General features: G+C 36.8%; 1 protein-coding gene across 1 annotated transcript; it reads right to left on the reverse strand.

Annotated features, from left to right (window-relative positions):
* Nucleotides 1-9,166: 9,166 nt before the first annotated feature.
* Nucleotides 9,167-9,664, reverse strand: LOC107767119 (uncharacterized). Its single transcript, XM_016586043.1, has one exon. The coding sequence runs from the start codon at nt 9,662-9,664 to the stop codon at nt 9,167-9,169; it is 498 nt and encodes a 165-aa protein (XP_016441529.1).
* Between the last annotated feature and the right edge of the window lie 11,074 nt (nt 9,665-20,738).

Consider the following 20,738-nt stretch of genomic DNA (forward strand, 5'->3'; position numbering starts at 1 on the left):
GGTCCTGATTTCATTCATTTCAAGGCTACCTACCTGCTATCTTTTCTGGTTATGATTGTCTGTGTGACCCAAAGCTTTTGTACTAATTTGGTCTTACTACACAGGTTTTGTGCTGTTAAGTCGTAATATTACTTGTGTTTTTTTCAAAGTAATTGCATACCTTTTAAAATAAATTAAATATTTTACCCAAATTCTCCTTTATCACTCATTAATTAGTAAATTTACTTAGTACTTGACTAATTAGATTATTAGAACAGAGTACTTTTTCTGTTTCAATGAAATTTAGTAGGCATTGTTAGGGATATATTAGATATACCATATATACAATCTCATATTTGATGATTTGAACATATTTTTGTGAATGTTATTTGATATAAAAATATATTGCATTTGATATTCGTTTATCATGGTTATTATTAATTACTTGATTAATTTAATAAGGTCCTTGATTAAATTTTGAGACTTGTCATCATGATGAAGATCATGATAATGAGAGAGTAAAGTCTTTTACAATTTAATCTAAATTTTGTTCTTGATCGTAGGATTATTAATTTGGACATTAGTAATCCGGTTAGACAAATATTTATGTGATCGTCTTTATGGGATAAAGATTAGTTGATCTCATTAACTAAATTACATAAATAGATTATGCATATGGAGATATGATTATTGAACTAATTCATTGAATAATTCCTAATGGTTAGAATTACCATAAATTGTCAGAAGGATATTCTCTTGAAGAATGTGATGTAAGAGTTTTTTTGACCCGATATCATCATAGTAATTGACAAGTTATTTATTGTGCTTTGATACTAGACACCTATGGCCCTGGGGCGATAGTTGAAAGGATATTGGATACGATTAAATACTTGTAGAATTAGTGATTGATCAAGATGGAATCTGTCAACTCTTGGTAGTGAGTTTAAGCTCCATGTTGTCATGAATTATAACCGACCAAACTAAGACCTTGGCCAGGGCGATTGACTGAAAGAAGAAAAGAGTTTCTTAGGTCAATCAATGGTCGATTATATTTGACATGAACACATAGTTGGTCGCCCATTAGGATTTGACAGTTGAACCATATCCTAGGGTGACATAGAGCTATAAGGACAGAAGGAATTAATGCATTATTATTCTACGGGTTCTTGAGAGTAAATTGTATACTTCATGTTATCCGGTCGCTAAGGAGTGTTGCTAGACGCCACCCTTAATTAGTATATTGATGTGATCAATTTACTACCGGCTTAATATTGAACCTATGAGGTCGCACACTAACGAGTGTTCTGATCTTTGCTAAAAGATTAATTACTTTATTATTTGATAATTAAATTAAAGAATTTAATTAGTCAAATAAATTTAGTTATTAGTCCAAATAAAATATTATTATATTCTTTGCTAGCACAGAGGATATAATTAATATTGTGGACAAGTTGAAGTTTTCTATTTTAAATAAGAAAATTAAATTACATCTCTTGGTTTATATATATATATATATATATATATATATATATATATATATATATATATATATATATATGTGTGTGTGTGTGTGTGTGTGTGTGTGTGTGTGTGTGTGTGTGTGTGTGTGTGTGTGTGTGTGTGTGTGTGTGTGTGTGTGTGTGTGTGTGTGTGTGTGTGTGTGTTTGTATATATGGATATAAATGTTGACTAAGTTGTAGAATTTAATTTATAATTGAATTCACGTTTACTGTCAACAAAAGAAATGAGTTACATTTTTTTTTTAAATGTTGACTAAGTTGTAGAATTCAATTTAGAATTGAATTCCAGAAATGAGGTTACATATTTTTTAAATGTTTGACTAAATTGTAGGATTCAATTTAGAATTGAATTCACGTATATTGTCAACAAAAGAAATGAGTTACATATTTTTTTAATGGAGACTAAGTTGTAGAATTCAATTTAGAATTGAATTCATGTGTAAAGGAATTGTCGACAACAAACCCATTTGGAATGGGATTATATTTTCAGTAAGAAAATATTGACCATAAGGCATGTGATTTGTATTTTCCATCAAATGTGTGTGTGTGTATATATATATATATATATATATATATATATATATATATATATATATATATATATATATATATGAGTCCTAATTAAGAATTGGTGATATAGATCTTATACATATTGTAAAGTCATGTAAAAACCAAGAGAGTTATTCTTGAGAAGAAAATTGCTTTGAGAAAGTAATAGTGCAATACAAAGCCAAGATAGAAAATACTAGTACAAGAAAATTATTTCTTGTTCTTCTACCTTTGAGTTGAGATTTTTTGAGAAAACTTTCAACACAATATTTTCATTCAATTTGTTCGCGGGGTTTCATTGATCAAAGAGTTGATATCAAGGATCAGTCTCGGTATGGATACGCATAGAGTCTTCGCACTATCGAAAAAATTTAGAACAAGACTCTCTTCACCAGGTACGTCTTAGATCCAATATTTGGCATGTAAATAAATTTTAAACACGAAAAATTCTGCCTAGGATTGTAATTGTCTTCCGCTGCGCGTTAAGAACATCTATATGCAATCCAACAATGGTAATTAATAATAACTATGATAAATGAATATCAAATGCCATATATTTTTATATCAAATAACATTCATAAAAATATGGTCAAATCATCAAATATGAGATTGGATCTAGGGCATATCTATTATATCCCTAACAATCTCCCACTTGCACTAGAGCCAATCGTTTTTGTACTTCATTCCCAATTTTCACTTGTGCTTGTCAAACTCCTTTGCTCCAAGAGCTTTAGTGAATGGGTCTGTAGCATTTTTCTTTCCATCAACCTTTTAAATCTCGACGTATCCACGTTCAATGATCTCTCTTATCAAGTGATACATTCGCAGGACGTGTTTGGATTTTTGGTGTGATCTTAGTTCTTTTGCTTGAGAAATGGCTCCAGTATTGTCACACAATAATGGAACTGCACCTTCTATTGAAGGAACCACACAAAGATCAGTTAAGAACTTTTTCATCCATACAGCTTCCTTAGCAGCTTCACTAGCTACTATATATTCTGCTTCAGTCACTAAATCAGCTACTGTAGCTTGTTTGAAACTTTTCCAACTCACTGCACCACTATTTAAGGTGAATACATAACCAGAAATAGATTTGCTATCATCTCTATCTGAAGAGAAGCTTGCATCAGTATAACCTTCAAGTTTCAACTTAGAATCTCCATAAATGAGGAATTGGTCTTTAGTCCTTCTTAAGTACTTAAGAATGGTCTTTACCACCTTCCAGTGTTCCTCACCAGGATTTGCCTGATATCGCCTAGTCATTCCTAATGCATAAGCCACATCAGGACGTGTACATGTCATGGTATACATGATAGCTCTCACTGCACTAGCGTATGAGATCCTACTCATGCGTTCTCTCTCTTCAGGTGTTTTAGGACAATCCTTCCTACTGATAGTAATTCCAGTGCCTATCGGTAGATAGCCTTTTTTGGAATTATTCATGTTATACCTCTTTAAGATGTTATCAATATACAAGGACTGGGAAAGCCCAAGTAGCTTCCTAGATCTATCTCTATAGATCTTTATTCCCAATATATAAGCTACTTCTCCCAAGTCTTTCATGGAGAACTGTTCAGATAGCCAAATCTTGGTACTTTACAATGCTGGTACATCATTCCCGATGAGCAATATATCATCAACATAAAGTATTAAGAATATAATTGTGCTCCTACTAACCTTTTTGTACATACAAAGCTCTTCTTCGCATCTAACAAAATTGAACTTTTCAATTGTCATGTTAAAGCGAATATTCCAACTTCGAGAAGCTTGCTTTAATTCATAAATGGATCTATGTAGCTTGCAAATTTTATTATGATCAGGCGGAGATGTGAAACCTTCAGGTTGTGTCATGTACACATCCTCTTCTAGCTCACCATTCAGAAAAGATGTTTTCACATCCATTTTCTATATTTCATAATCATAGTATGCTGCTATAGCAAGTAAAATCCGAATTGATTTGAGCATTGCCACGAGAGAGAAAGTCTTATCATAGTCGACTCCTTTTTTCTGACGATATCCGTTGGCAACAAGACGGGCTTTGTAGGTCTCCACCTTTCCGTCTACTCCAATCTTTTTCTTAAAAACTCATTTACAACCTATAGGTTTTATATCCTTTGAAGGTTCAACTAAAATCCATACTTTATTTTCCTTCATGGATTCCATGGCCTTTTGCCATCTCATAGTCAGAACTTTGTATAGCCTCTTCATAGGTCTTTGGGTTATCGTCATTATGATTAACCTCATTTGATACATAATCTTGTACCATTATATTTAATCTAGTTGGTACATGATGTTCTCGTGTAGACTTTCTAAGAGGTGCTTGTGCAACTTGCTCACCTTGTGTTGGATTTGGTTGTTCTTCAATTTGGTTTGGAACTGGTTCATTAACATATTCTTGAACTACGTTTAGTTCTTGAACTTCAACCGTTGAAGATGGCAACTTCCTTGTCAACTTCAAAACATCCAATAAAGGTGTCTCATGATCTTGATATTGTGTTGATTCATTGGTTTCTTGAACTTCATCAAGTTCTATTTCTCTACTATAATTTCCTTCTAAAAGAAATTCCCTTTCCAAAAAGGTTGCTCCTCTAGCCACAAACACTTTATGGTCAGAACGGTGATAGAAATAATATCACATTATTTCTTTGGGATACCCAATAAACCTACACTTATCAGATCTTGAGTCAAGTTTATCAGATTGCAGTCTCTTAACATAAGCTGGACAACCCCAAACTTTAATATGCTTAAGGTTAGGCTTACATCCTTTCCATATCTCATATGGTGTTGTAGAGACTGACTTAGTGGGAACTTTATTAAGCAAGTATGTTGCTACTTCCAAAGCATATCCCCATAAATATATTGAAAGATCAGTGAACCCCATCATATATCTCACCATATCTAATAAAGTTCGATTTCTCCTTTCAGACACACCATTATGTTGTGGCGTTCCTGGAGGTGTCCACCGTGAGAGAATCCTATTCTCTTTGAAATACCTCATAAAATCTTCACTAAGATATTCTCCACCTCTATCATACCTTAGTACCTTGATACTTTTACCCGTCTGTTTCTCAACTTCACTACGGAACCTTTTGAACATTTCAAAAGATTCAGATTTGTGTTTCATAAGATACACAAATTCATATCTTGACATATCAATAGTGAAGGTGATAAATTTAGAATATCCACCTCTAGCTTGAATTTTCATGGGCCCACAAACATCTGTATGAATTAGTTCCAATAATTCAGTAGCTCTTTCTCCACTTCCAGTAAATGGAGATTTGGTCATTTTTCCTTTGAGACAACTGACAAGATTCACAAGTTGGATATGATTCAAAATCATACTTGTCAAGGTATCCTTCCTTGTACAACTTGTTAATTATTTTCTCTCCAATATGACTAAGCCTACAATGCCAAAGGTATGTATGATTTACTTGATCATCTCTTTTCCTCTTAAGACTTAAAACATGCAAAATCAAATTAGCATTCACATTAGATAAGACATAAACATCATGTTGGAGATAGCCTGTCACGACCCAAAATCCAACTAGTCGTGATGGTACCTAATCCATCCCGCTAGGTAAGTCAATTACCAACTAATCAATTTCAGTAATAATTATTAAAGCAATTTAAGTGAATAAAGATCCTGATCTTATACAATCCCCAAGAACTGGTAGTACAGATCATGAGCTTCTAAGAATAGAGTATACAAAGCAAAAATGAAATAAATACATAGTCTGCTTGAATAATACATAAACAGAGCTTTTATAAATCGAAGGCTACCCTGAACAAGAGGCAGTTACAACAGGAACGCAGGTACAACTTCAAATCCCGCAACCATCGAGCACGGCAACAACAACAGCCAACATCTGCACGCAATGTGCAGAAGTGTAGTATCAGTACAACCGACCCCATGTATTGAAAGTAGTGACAAGCTTCCACCAAGGTCGGGTCCAAAACCAATAGTCCACAACAATCCATAATAACATAAAGTAAATAATACCCGAAGTAACTCAAGGATAAAATACTCATCCAAATAATGATTTCAAAAATAGTAGTTCTTTCTTTCAAATACATCAGTGAAAACCCAAATCGTTTGCCGAAGTTGCCAATAGTATGAATAGTTTGAAAACAATAAATTTCTCCAAAAATATTTTCAATAATAAATAATATGTTTCATTTTCCTTGCGGATAACCCATGTAAAACAAATGCATCACTATGCCCATCTGTCAAAATGTGTAAGAAATCATGAATGATGTGATGTTGTACAGCATGAGGAAAAATACATCTATATGCATGTATGTCATGTATGCATGCCAATGCGATGCAATTCATTGATAAAATCATAAACAGCCCCTCGGGCAGAACATCACTCATATACAGCCCCTCGGGCAAACCTCACAGTCACTCGTGCCACTCGGGCATACCTCACAATCACTCTTGCCACTCGGGCATACCTCACAATCACTCTTGCCACTCGGGCATACCTCACAATCACTCTTGCCTCCCAGTCACTCAGCACTCGGCACTCGCACTCACTAGGTACCTGCGCTCACTGGGGGTGTGTACAGACTCCGGAGGGGCTCCTTCAGTCCAAGCGCTATAATCTGCATGGACAACTCACATGCTATAATAATAAAGTATGTTGCACGCGGGCAGCCCCGATCCACACTCATCCTCACAATCAGGCCCTCGGCCGATATCAAACATGTTGCGGCGTGCAACCCGATCCCATAAATATGCAACATGCTGCGACGTGCAGCCTGATCCCATAAATATCCTCACAAATTAGGACCTCGACCTCACTCAGTCATCAATCTCTCCAGTCTCTCGGGCTCACAATGTCATGAAAAATAGCCCAAAAATGATGATATGATGTATCAATAAATAACAACAGAGACTGAGATATGATATGTAATGAAATGAATATGACTAAGTATGAATTTTCAATTTAAAACAGATAATTCGCAGCAATATGCCTCTGGGGGTCCCAATAATACTGGCACATAGCCTCAATCATGATTTTTAATATGCTTTTCAGCTTAATTTCTCTAACTCATAAAACATATGGAAAATGCCAAGATCATTTAACTATAAAATTTCACATAAACAATTATGTCATAATTTCTATAGTGCATGCCCACACGCCCGTCACCTAGCATGTGCGTCACCTCCCAACAATTCACGAAATACATATATTCAGGGTTCATACCCTCAACTCCAAGATTAGAAGAGTTACTTACCTCGAACAGGCCAAATCCAATGTCGAGCAAGCTAAGCAATGCTCCAGAAATTTCATTCTGCGCATATCACCTTCCAAATGGATCGAATCTAGTCACAATAATTTGTCTCAGTCCACACAATTTATAAGAATTAATTCCATATCAAAACGCTAATATTTTCCATAAAAATCCGAAATTACGCCCCAAAAATCACCTGTGGGGCTCACGTCTCAAAATCTGACGAAACTTACAAAATACGACAACCCATCCAATTACAAGTTCAACCATACTAACTTCACTCAAATCCAACTCCAAATCGGTATTCAAACTTGAAAAATTCATTTTGTGACATTCTAGAAATTTCCTTCTATTTCTCTTGAAGATTCAATAATCTTATACTAAAAATGAAGATTAATTCATGGAATATAATCACAAGGGAGTTAAGAACACTTACCCCAAGTTGTGTGAAAATTTCCTCTCTAAAATCGCCCAAACTGTGCTCCAAAATCCTAAAATGAGAAAAATTCTCGAAACCTTCGTTTTTAACACTGCCCAGGCATTTCCGCACCTGCGGTGCCTGGGCTCGCACCTGCGCATCTGCATTTGCGGAACAAATTGCGCACCTGTGGACAATGCCAACCATTCAAAACCTCACATCTGCGGGCTCGCAGACGCGCAAACCCTTCGCACCTGCGTTTGCCCCAGGCCTGCCCCAGTCCGCATCTGTGCGACACCTTCGCACCTATGGCCTCGCAGATGCGGCAAATTCCTCGCACCTGCGAGCACTGCCCAGTCCCACTCTTGGCCGCTTCTGCGACTTATTTCACGCACATGCGGCTTCGCACCTGCGATCAAATGCTTCGCATGTGCGATCACACCAGTAGGCAGCAGTTCCAGCATTTCCTTAAGTCCAAATTTGATCCATTAACTGTTCGAAACTCCCCCGAGGCCCCCGGGACCTCAATCAACTATATCAACAAGTTCCATAACATAACACGGACCTACTCGAGGCCTCAAATCATACCTAACAACCTCAAAAATACGAACTTCACACGGATTCAAGCCTAATAAATTTCCAAATTTCCAAATTCTACAAACAACGCCGAAACCTATCAAATCACGTCCGAATGACCTTAAATTTTTCACACAAGTCACATTTCACACTATAGACCTATTCAAATTTCCATAATCGGATTCTGACCCCGATATCAAAAAGTCAAACCACCAGTCAAACTTCCCAAAAATTCAACTTTGGGCAATTCAAGCCAAATTCTACTACGGACCTCCAAATAATTTTTCGGACACGCTCCTAAGTCTAAAATTACCATACGGAGCTATTGGAATCATCAAAATTCGAATTCGAGGTCATTTACACATAAATCCGTATCTGGTCACTATTTTAACTTAAGTTTTAAACCTTGGAACTAAGTGTTCCAATTCATTCTAAAACCTCACTGGACCCGAACCAATTACCCCGACAATTCACACAACAACTGTAAAGTACAATTTGAGAAGTAAATGGGAAAACGGGATTGTAATACTCAAAATGACCGGCCGGGTCGTTATATAGCCATTCACATATAAATTATCACCATAATAAATAGAGCAAATACCATTGCTTATAATAATGCGAAAACCACGCTTGTCTAACATGGAAGCTGAAATTATATTCGAAACAAATTTAGGAACGTAATAACAATCATCCAACATAAGTACTTTGCCCGTAGGCATTGTTAAAGAAATTTATCCTACAGCTACGGCCGTAACTTTTGCACCATTTCCAACTTGTAGATCAATTTCTCCTTTTCTTCAACCTTCTACTTATTTGGAACCCCTTGTTTCTTGTCATTTAGAGTTGCAAGATACTCCTTGCAGTTTCTCTTCCAAAGTCTTATCTTCTAATAATGGAAACATTCAGCATCGGATTGGTTAGCTTTGCCTCCTTTGCCTTTGGGTTTGGTCACACCACCCTTAGGCGCAGTATGCTTCTTCTTGGGTTTATATTTACCCTTACCCTTCTTCTTAGAAGAGTTTCTAACCAACATGATAGTTCCTTTCTCCTTCTCAGATGCAAGTTGATTCTCATAATCAATCAGCATGTTAAGCATCTCATGAAGATCACAGTCCATTTTATGCATATTGAAATTAATAACAAATTGTGAAAAAGATTCAGAGAGTGACTGTAAGATCAAATCTTGAGAAAGCTTTTTACCCAGTTTGCACCCCAACTTCTCAAGTTCTTCAATAAGATCAATCATATGATTGACATAGGGTCCAACTGGAGAGTTTCCAGTCAATTTGGATCCAAATAAAGCCTTAGATAGCTGGTATCTAGTTGTCCTACTTTGTGTACAAAACATCTTCTTAAGATGTTCAATGATTGCAGTTGGATCCATATCCTAATGTTTCCTCTGGAGCTTAGAACTCATAGAAGCGAGAATGATGCATTTGGTAGTAAGACATTCTTCCAAGTATTTCTGATAAATCTTGGTGGCATCATCATCATCCTCATCTGAGACTTCTTTGGCAGGCTTATCGATCACATCAATAAGCTTTTCATGCATGAGAACAATTCTCAAATTTCTGTATCAATCATCAAAGTTTGGTCCTACCAACTTGTTGGTCTCATGTATTCCACGAAGTGATATCAGAGCCATGGTTTCTCATGTCTAGAATTAAACTTCAACTTATCCACAATATTAATTATATCCCCTGTGCTAGCAAAGAATATAATAATATTTTATTTAGACTAATAACTAAGTTTATTTGACTAATTAAATTCTTTAATTTAATTATCAAATAATAAAGTAATTAATCTTTTAGCAAAGATCAGAATACTCATTAGTGTGCGACCTCATAGGTTCAATATTAAGCCGGTAGTAAATTGATCACATCAATATACTAATCAAGGGTGGCGTCTAGCAACACTCCTTAACGACCGGATAGCATGAAATATACAATTTACTCTCAAGAACACGTAGAAGAATAATGCATTAATTCCTTTTGTCCTTATAGATCTAGGTCACCCTAGGATATGGTTCAACTGTCAAATCCTAATGGGCGGCCAACTATGTGTTCATGTCAAATATAATCGATCATTGAATTACCTAAGAAACTTTTTTCTTTTTTCATTCAATCGCCCTGGCCAAGGTCTTAATTTGGTCGGTTATAATTCATGACAACTTGGAGCTTAAATTCATTACCAAGAGTTGATAAATTCTATCTTGATCAATCACTAATTCTACAAGTATTTAATCGTACCCAATATCCTTTCAACTATCGCTCTACGGCCATAGGTGTCTAGTATCAAAGCACAATAAATAACTTGTCAATTACTATGATGATATCAGGTCAAAGAAAACTCTTACAGGCGTTTGGATATAAATTCCAAGATTGTTTTATTTCAAATTTGGAATTTCACTAAAATTTGATTTGAAGATGAAGTTGTGATATTTTATACTTCAATGCCACACAAGACGGGAGTGATTTGTGTAGTGTCAATTTTCGCGTGCACTGATTATAGAAGAACCTGATTCTTCTATGTGTTCCTTATACTACTGTTGCGGAAATAGTAAATGCAAAAAGTAAAGAACACAAGTATTTTTACGTGGATAACACCCGACTCAAAAGGTGAAAAACATACGACCTACTACTAAGTAGGATTTTCCCTAACACTTCACTAAATCACTAAGCCAAAACAGCATTTACAAAACTCTTTGTAAACCTAAGGATTAACTCTAATCTCGTTGTGGCAACTAGCCTCTAACAGTTGCAACAACTTCAAGTTAATTCTAACTTGAATACTCAAACTACCTAATACAATTGCTTCTAGATAAAGCTGAAAGGTACAATTTGAAAACACCTACTATAATTGAACTAGAATAAAAGACAAACGCTTGGAACTGGTTTGCACACTTGTTTCACACAAGAATTGTTTGCAAAATGCCTTGCTCTTTTGCTCTCAACTCACGTTTAACTTTACCGTTTGTACGTACCTGTAAAATAAGAACATGCTACAATATATAGAGTTAGTATAATAAGAAATAACTAGAGTTCTAATGCTACTCTTCCTTGGTGGAAGAGTTCTAGTTATCTTCAACTTCTAACTCCACCCTTATCTTGGATAAAGTTCTCTTCGAGTAAGGAGTTCTTCTCCTTATCATTTATGCAACTTTTTCGATCAGGAGATATCAGATATAACAACTTAAGCTTATCTCCGTCACGTACATCCCTTATGCTCAAATCTTCCCGTGTTTGTACATACTATGTATGGACCTAGTTCATGCTCGAGTTCCTTTATCAATCATCAAAATAAACTTCACTTGGTCCAACAAAATCCCCCTTTTTGATGATGACTAACCTTGTGCTTTTCATAAGCATAGGCCCTGTGTCAGCTTAGCTAAACATCAACACAATGTTAGAACACTTTCCATTTTAAAATCACAAATCATCAAGGACCAGGTTCATTAGGTTATAAACATTATAGTCCAAAGTAAAAATCACAACCTATCTTCCCCCTTTTAGAATCATCGAAAAGTTGTATAGAAATTATGTTAGATAACCAGATTTTAATAGAAATTACTCATGGCCACTGGGGCTACTTCTAATGAAATCATGAAGCCAAGCATCATTTATCAATCTAATGATATTAGCCATCTAATAAGCATCAACAAACAGTTAGAGCACAAAAATAGTTTATTATCATTGATACTTAGTCATCCACAAAGCATAAAGAGAAATAAAAACACTAGATCATGAGCAAAAAGAACAAAAAAAAAGTCACTGGTTGGCTAACAAGGCTAGGAAGGTTTTAAGTCTAGGAAGGACCAGGTTCTTGGTTCTTGGCTTGAAGCAGTTTCAACATATCATGAAGAATGCCATCATTCTTCTCTTTTTCTTTTGCAAGCTCAGCTTTGAGAGCATCTTTCTCAGTTTCTACTTCTGCCAACCTCTTCTTCAGCCTTTCAATTTCAGTATCCTTAGCCCCACTCTCTTGCACCAAAGCTCACACTTGGTTATTCACATGTACCTTTTTGGATGAACCAGGATCTTTGGGAGTGGTGTGGACTTCATAGTCACAAGCAGTTAATGTGTTTGCCCCAAAGTGATCCTTGCTTGTACCAACCTCTCATTTCTTGATGGGTACCTTAAAGTGTGCAAGTACAGCCGTGAGAATGAAACCATAGGGTATGGCATGAGTTTTGGTGCCAGTAAGAACCCTATCGAGAAGCTGGATGATGAATCCAGGCCAATTGATTTGCCTCCCATTTTCCAGACATTCCACTAGGAACAGGTCCATGAATGTGGCAATGTGCCTCCTTTTCTGCCTAGGCAACACAACTTTGTTAACAAATTGGAACAACACTTTGTGAGGTGGCTTCATCTCACTTTTGCACATAGCCTTGGGCTCGAGCTCTTCTTCATTGTCACAAAACTTTCTTGTAATGGCAAGGGCGGTAGGGAGATTCTCTAGACTTGTCCATTTGAGTTTCTTGTAGTCATTGCACCCTGCAGCAGGTACACCTAAGATCTCTCCCAGTTCTTTGTCATCAAAACTCACTGTCACCCCCTTTACCACACTGGTGACCCTACCATTTTTTATCTCGCAATTTTCCATAAACTCCACAATCTCAGTTCTGGCAAGCTTTCCATCCATCTGAAGGACCATGTCCTTCCAACCCTGCACTTGTAACTTCTCTAGTAGCATCAACATACCTTCCTCCTCCAAGTCCCTGAGGAGTCTACCTTTTAAGATGGTTCTCCTCCCAAACTTAACCATCTTGTCCTTCTCAGCATCAGATTCTTCTTCTTCTTCTTCTTCTTCTTCTCCACTCCACTCTTCTTCTTCCACTATTTTTACTTTTCTGGACTTTAAGGCAGACCTGGTTCTTTTGGCCAAGGTAGATGGCCTTGCATACTTTGTCTTTGAAACAGATTTCTTTATGGAAGTCTTGATCTTCTTTGCCTTTGGAGTCACAACCTTCATTTCTTCTGTCTATTCTTCATCATGAAGAACCAGGTCCATCTCCTCAATGTCAACTGCCTCAACAGGCTCGACCACCTTCTTCTTTCCCTTAGCAGCAACTTTTCTCTTACTTTCTTCTAAAGCCTTTTCCAGTTCAGCCTCACTCTGCTTCTTCTGACTCCTTGTAGCTCTTCCTCTTGTAGGAGGAGTCTCTACAGGGATAGACAAGGCAGTTTTTCTTTTCTTGTTTGCCCTAGCAGTACCAGGGACTCTAACTGCTGAACTCCTTTTCTTATTAGGATTGTAACTGTCATACACTTGTCTTAGTAGGTCCTCGAGGGATTCCTGCATAGATGGAATAGGTTCTTGGAACCTCTTCCTCAACCTAACCAGCCCCTTAGTTGCTTCTCCAGACCCACTTCCCCCTTTTTCTTATACACTTTCTTCTTCTCTTCCAGCATATTCCTCACTCCATACTACCATAGCTCCAGTTTCTTCAGTCACACCAACAAGAATGGGTGAAGATTCAGCCACTTCTTTTCCCATTCCCCTCACATCGCCTTGAGCACCCTTACTCTCTTTTTATTTTCTCCTTTTATTTTTACCACCAATTTTCCCTGACTCAGTGGTCTCTACCCCATCCATAGTTCCTACCAGAACAAACCTAGTTTCCATATTTGTAGCAACTTTAGAGACGATTTCAGGAGTAACTTTAGGGCTAAATGTTACCTGCTCTATTTCAGATGAAACAGTTTCTTCCCCCTAAGTTGAAGATTTGAAAGAGTCTTCAGATTTGTGGGGTTCATCTCCCTGACTTGCCTTCAACTGCTCATTGATTTTCTTGATTTGTTCTTTTCCAGCAACAACCTTGCGAGCAAGCATCTTGACTCTACTTTTCTTAGAGGTGGGCATGGTTGAAGGTGTGATAGATGGTGTGGGTGTGATTTCCTTGGGTGGTGATGAGGGATTCTCAGAAGGGTTTGCCATTTCTGTGTTTGGGAATGAGAGAAAATGAGTTTGTGTGTGTTTTGAAGATGAGAGAATTGTTTTGACAACTTGAAAATTAAGAAGTGAAGAAACAACTAAGGCCTAATCAATTTAAAGTGGAAGTGTTTAATTGGGTAACGACAACCTTTTCAGAAGTCTAATTAAACTGGAAGTTAGTTTGAAAAGACGTTGAAGCATGTTCCTAGAATCTAGGCACTTATTACGTTTTGGGCTCTGTTTGAATGAAACCGGTTCATTTCGTAACTGATAAGCTCAAGGAGGTTAGGATTAAATGGTACTCTTCTCTTGATCATAATCCAAATATAATTATTCCAAAATATGCAGAGTGAAGAATAGGTACCAAGTAATCTTGAAGAACCAGGTTCTTCACTGAGAAATCTCTTGTTTTAGTCTAAATTTTCCAAGAAAATAGAGATAATATCATTAGAGATTAATGAGTCATTTTAGCACATGGCACAAGAGTATACTGATGACAGTATGAGACTGAGCAAAATCTAATCTAATTATGTACAAAAATTCATAATTTTTCTAACCAATTTTTTGAGTTAGAATTGGTTCCTTTTAGGTGATCTTAACCATCCCTAATTCTAACTTGTTCCTTTCAAAGTGATCTCTACTTAGAGCTTTTGTGAAGATGTCAGTTATTTGCTTGTCAGTAGCATAAAATTCCACAGTGATCAAACCCTTCTCATAGTTGTCCCTTAAAAAATGATGCCTAGCATCTATGTGCTTAGTTCTCTTGTGATGAACCAGGTTCTTGGTCATACTAATCGCACTAGTGTTGTCACAAAAAATGGGAATACAACCTACATCAATTCCAAAGTCCATTAATTATTGTTTGATCTACAACAATTGAGCACAACATGAGGTAGCAACAACATACTCAGCTTCAGCAATAGATAAGACCACAGAATTTTGCTTTTTGGTGACCCAAGACACAAGACATGAGCTAAGAAAGTGTGCCATACCTGAGGTGATCTTTTTGTCCACAAGAAAACCTGCATAATCAGCATCAACATATCCTACTAAGTTGAAATTACTACATTTTGGATACCATAGACAGAGGTCAGTGGTGCCTTTTAGGTATCTCAGGATCCTCTTGACAGCAGTCAAGTGAGACTCCTTTGGATTTGCCTGAAATCTAGCACAAAGGCCTACACTGAAAATAATGTCAGGTCTACTAGCAGTGAGATATAACAAAGAGCCAATCATTCCCCTATACAACTTCTGATCAACAGACAAACCAGGTTCATCTATACCCAATTTTGTGGTTGTTGCTATAAGAGTGTCAATTTCTTTGGAATCTTCCATTTTAAATCTTTTAAGCAGCTCTTTCACATACTTCTGCTGATGGATCATAGTTCCATTTGAATTTTGTTTAATTTGTAAACCTAAAAAGAAATTAAGCTTACCCATCATACTTATTTCAAACTCACTCCCCATTAGTTTAGCAAATTATTTACTTAACTTATCAGTAGTTGCTCCAAAGATTATATCATCAACATATATATGAACTACCAAGAGATCTTTACCTTTTTCTTTCAAGAATAAAGTATTGTCAATTTTACCTCTCTTGTAGCCATACTCAAGCAAGAATTTTGATAATCTTTCATACCATGCTCTTGGAGCCTGCTTGAGCCCATAGAGTGCCTTGTCAAGCTTGTACACATGATCAGGACATTCCTTACTTTCAAAGCCCGAAGGTTGCTTGACAAACACTTGTTCCGTTAGATACCCATTGAGGAAGGCACTCTTGACATCCATCTGATGGAGAGTGAATTCCATATAAGCAGCAAAGACTATAAGGAGTCTAATTGCCTCCAATCTTACAACTGTAGCAAAAGTTTCCTCATAGTCTATGCCCTCCTCTTGACTATATCCTTGAACCACCAATCTTGCCTTGTTTCTTGTAACTGTTCCATCTTCATCAAGTTTGTTTCTGAAGACCCATTTTGTCCCAATTACTGATCTGTCCTTGGGTCTTGGTACCAGATACCAAACTTGACTTCTCTCAAATTGGTTGAGTTCATCTTGCATTGCATTCACCCAGTATGCATCCTGCAAAGCCTCAGCAATATTTTTAGGTTAAATGAGAGATAAAAAAAGTATCAATAGCACAAAGATTCTTCAAAGAAGATCTAGTTTTGATTCCAGAGGTTAGATTACTAATTATGATCTCAATGGGATGGGAACTTTGATACTTGTAAGGTTTCACAACCAGTTGATTTCCCCTAGATGTTCCTTTAATATTTTGTTGCTGAGGAACATGTTCATAGACAGGTTCCCTCGAGGTTTGAGGATCAGTTCCTCTTTGTTCAGTTCCCCCTGTCAAGTTGCCCTGGGTGGAAAGACCTATTCCATCCCTTGTTCCTTCCTATGGTGCAGCTTCAGTTTGGGCTATTATTTTATTTGAGTTTCTTACCAGCCCAATTGCTTCATCATCATGTTCCTGCCTCTTAGAAAGAATGTTATTTTCATCAAAAACCACATGTACACTTTCTTATACACACATAGTTCTTTTGTTATAAATCTTATAAGCTTTACTATGTGAAGAATATCCCAAGAATACTCCCTCATCACTTCTGGGATCAAACTTACCTAGGGAGTCTTTACCATTATTATGCACAAAGCACTTGCATCCAAATTCCCTAAGATGGGATATGTTTGGCTTTCTTCCTTTAAGTAACTCATAGGGAGTCTTCTCAACAAGAGATCTAGTCATACACCTATTTATGATGTAACATGCAGTATTCATAGCTTCTGTCTAGAAACTATAGGCAGTTTACTAGAAAGAAGCATAGTCCTAGACATTTCTTCCAATGTCCTATTCTTTCTTTCAACTACTCCATTTTGTTAGTGGAGTCCTAGGAGCAGAAAAATTATGATTTATGCCATACTCATTAGAAAATTCAGCAAATTTAGCATTCTCAAATTCAGTATCATGATCAGACCTAATTGATGCAAGTTGATTACCTAGTTGTTTCTGAGTTTTTCTAACAAAAGAAGTGAACATGTCAAATACTTCATCTTTAGATGTTAAAAATAATGTCCAAGTAAATCTAGAGTAATCATCAACAAGCACCATCACATATCTCTTACCGCCTCTGCTCAATGTTCTCATTGGTCCACAAAGATCCATATGGACCAGTTCCATCGTTCTGGTGGTGCTTACCATTTTCTTGATTTTGAAAGAGAATCTTACCTGCTTCCCCCTTGCACAAGCCTCACAAACTTTATCTTCCTATAACTTAATGTTAGGCAGCCCTATCACCAAGTCTTTGGAGACTAGTTTGTTGAGTTGACTTAGACTGGCATGTCCAAGTCTCTTGTGCCAAATGAGGGAATCATTATCCAACACACTTAAGCAAGTGAGTTCATTCTCTGAAAGTGTGGACAGATCTACAACATATATGTTGTTCACTCTTTTTCCCTGCAAAACTATCTTGTCAGTGGTAAGATTAATCACAAAATATTTTGTAGAGGTGAATGCTACTATGTTACCTCTATCACACAATTGTGATACACTTATTAGACTGTACTTCAGTCTATCTATCAAGTATACATTCTCAATAGAGTGAGAATCAGTCTTACCTACCTTTCCAACCCCAATGATCTCACCTTTCTTCCCATTTCCAAAGGAGACATTACCTCCTTTAAGGTCCTCAAGTGAAAGGAACTAGTTCTTATTTCCTGTCATGTACTTTGAGCAGCCACTATCCATGTACTATATTTGGATGCTCCCCTTCACTTGGACCTGCAAAAGGAAATCAAGGTTTAGTCTTAGGAACCCAAACTAGTTTTTGGGTCCTTTTCTATAGGCAAAAGGATGAATCAAATTCTTTTTAGCCCAACTCGGTAGCATATTCTTCCCTTGAACAAATTCTTCATTCTTTTGACTTGCTTTTTCTTTTGTAGTGCATTCGCTTTTATAGTGACCTGTTTTACCATAGTGTATGCAAATCTTGTTCTCAGGAAGTGTGAGGTACTTGCTTTTGTGATCCCACTTAGGTGCCAGGTTCCCAAAGCCAAGTCCTCTTCTGTTGCAACTATGGTGTTCTTGTAGCCATGAAAGTGTATCGGAGAACCTGTTCCATTTACAAGTTCTGTCTAGCTCATGCTTGACCTTGCTTAGATCCTCCTTTAGGATTCTTACCTACTCATCCCTTTTATATAACTCATCTTTCATTTTTCCTATGTTTTCTTCTAGAGTGAGTTATGTGTGATCAACTATCTTTTTACCTGTTCCTAATTTCAGTTTTAGATTTTCATATCTAAGCTCTAGGACAGTTAAGTCAAGTGCATGCACCTGGTTCTTCAACACAGTGTTTTCTCTTACAATTTCACTAACCCTAAGTTCCAGATCTTTGTACTTAACCTTCAAAATCACACATTCTTTAGACAACTGCTCTTTTTCATTGTTTACATCCTCAGATTCATCAATTAGTTCTAGAAGTAACTCAGACAACCTTTATTTAGACAATAATTTAATCTTGTCTTTGAGATGAACTACACTTACCTCAGTTTCTTCATCACATTCTCCAATGGCCATAAGTGCTTGTTCATCACCATTATCATCATCTGAGCTTTCTCCCCAAGCATCGACCATAACCTTGGTTGATCCTTTGTTGTTTCTTTTCTTGGGTTGAACCTGTTCCTTCCTCCTATTCCTTCGTTCAGCTCTTTCCTTCTTCCATTCAATTTCCCATAAAGGACAGATCTTGATGTGGTGATCAGTCTTTCCACACTTGTAGTAGACATCATTGGTTTGCTTCTCAAGAGCTTTTGACTTGCTATAGTTTCCACTTCTTGAAGTGCCTTTTCCTCTCCTCATATACTTCTTGAAGTCCTTGGTAATCATAGCCATTTCATCATCTTCTAGATCATAATCTTCAGTGATTCTGAGTGTCAAGCTCCTTTCCTTCTTAGGTGCATCCATTTTCATGGTTTGTCTCCTAAGTTCATAAGTAGTGAATTTCTAATTAATTCATCCAGTGGAAGAGTGGAAATTTTTTTTGATTCCTGAATGGCAGTGATTTTGCTCTCCTAAGAGATAGGCAAAACCCTAGTCAGTATCTTCTCAACTCTTTCTTCTTCAGAAAAAGTCCTTCCAAGAGACTTTAGTTCATTTGTCAGTGTAGTGAACCTTGTGTACATCTCTTGAATGGTTTCTCCTTCCTTCATAGCAAAGTTTTCATATTGAGAATACAATAGAGTTTCTCTGGATCTCTCCACCTGAGGTGTTCCTTCATGAACCACTTGCAATGTGTCCCAAATTTGCTTAGCAGCTGTACAGATTTGGATTCTATTGTACTCATCTGGACCAAGTCCACAAACAAGCCATTTCTTAGCTTTAGAATTATTCTCCCATTTCTTCAAGTCCTCAGCAGTGCAATCCGCTCTTTTCTTTGGCACCTCTACTTCTTCAGCATTTATCTTCAATTTAGCCAGTGGACCATCGCTGACAATATCCCATAGCTCATAGTCCTCTCCTATAATGTGATCTCCTATCCTATTTTTCCACAAAGAGTAGTACTGGCCATTAAAGAGTGGTGGCCTGACAGTGGATTGCCCTTCCCAGTTTTCAGGTGGTGCACTCATCTTGATCTTCTCCTAAGGTGTTAGGCTCTTCAAGGATAACCTGCTCTAATACCAATTGATGTTTTATACTTCAATGCCACACAAGAGGGGGTGATTTGTGTGGTGTCCAATTTTCGCGTGCACTGATTATAGAAGGACCTGGTTCTTCTATGTGTTCCTTATACTATTGTTGCAGAAATAGTAAATACGGAAAGTAAAGAACACAAGTATTTTTACGTGAAAAATACCCGGCTCAAAAGGTGAAAAAACCACGACCTACTACTCAGTAGGATTTTTTCCAACACTTCGCTAAATCACTGAGCCAAAACAGTATTTACAAAACTCTTTGTAAACCTAAGGATTAACTCTAATCTCCTTGTGGCAACCAGCCTCTAACTGTTGCGACAACTTCAAGTTAACTCTAACTTGAATACTCAAAGTACCTAATACAATTGTTTCTAGATAAAACTGAAAGGTACAATTTAAAAATATCTACTACAATTGAACTAGAATAAAAGACAGACACTTGGAACTGGTTCTTCTATCTGGTTCATGTAGCTTCAGGTTCGCACACTTGATTCACGCAAGAATTGTTTGCAAAATGCCTTGCTATTTTGCTCTCAACTCACATTTAACTTCAGCGTTTGTGCGTACCTGTAAAATGAGAACATCCTGCTATATATAGAGTTAGTAGAATAAGAAATAACTAGAGTTCTAATGCTACTCTTCCTTTGTGGAAGAATTCTAGGTATCTTCAACTTCTAACTCCACCCTTATCTTAGATAAAGTTCTCTTCGAGTAAGGAGTCCTTCTTCTTATCATTTATGCAATCTTTTCGATCAGGAGATATCAGATATAACAACTTAAGCTTATCTCCTTCACGTGCATCCCTTATGCTCGAATCTGCCCGTATCTGTGCA

This window comes from Nicotiana tabacum, chromosome 2 (genome assembly GCF_000715075.1).
Source record: "Nicotiana tabacum cultivar K326 chromosome 2, ASM71507v2, whole genome shotgun sequence".
In the NCBI taxonomy this organism is placed as follows: Eukaryota; Viridiplantae; Streptophyta; class Magnoliopsida; order Solanales; family Solanaceae; genus Nicotiana; species Nicotiana tabacum.

Bases quoted from the DNA above. Each gene is read 5' to 3' on its own strand.
- LOC107767119 (XM_016586043.1), bottom strand. From the start codon at position 9,664: ATGGATCCAACTGCAATCATTGAACATCTTAAGAAGATGTTTTGTACA.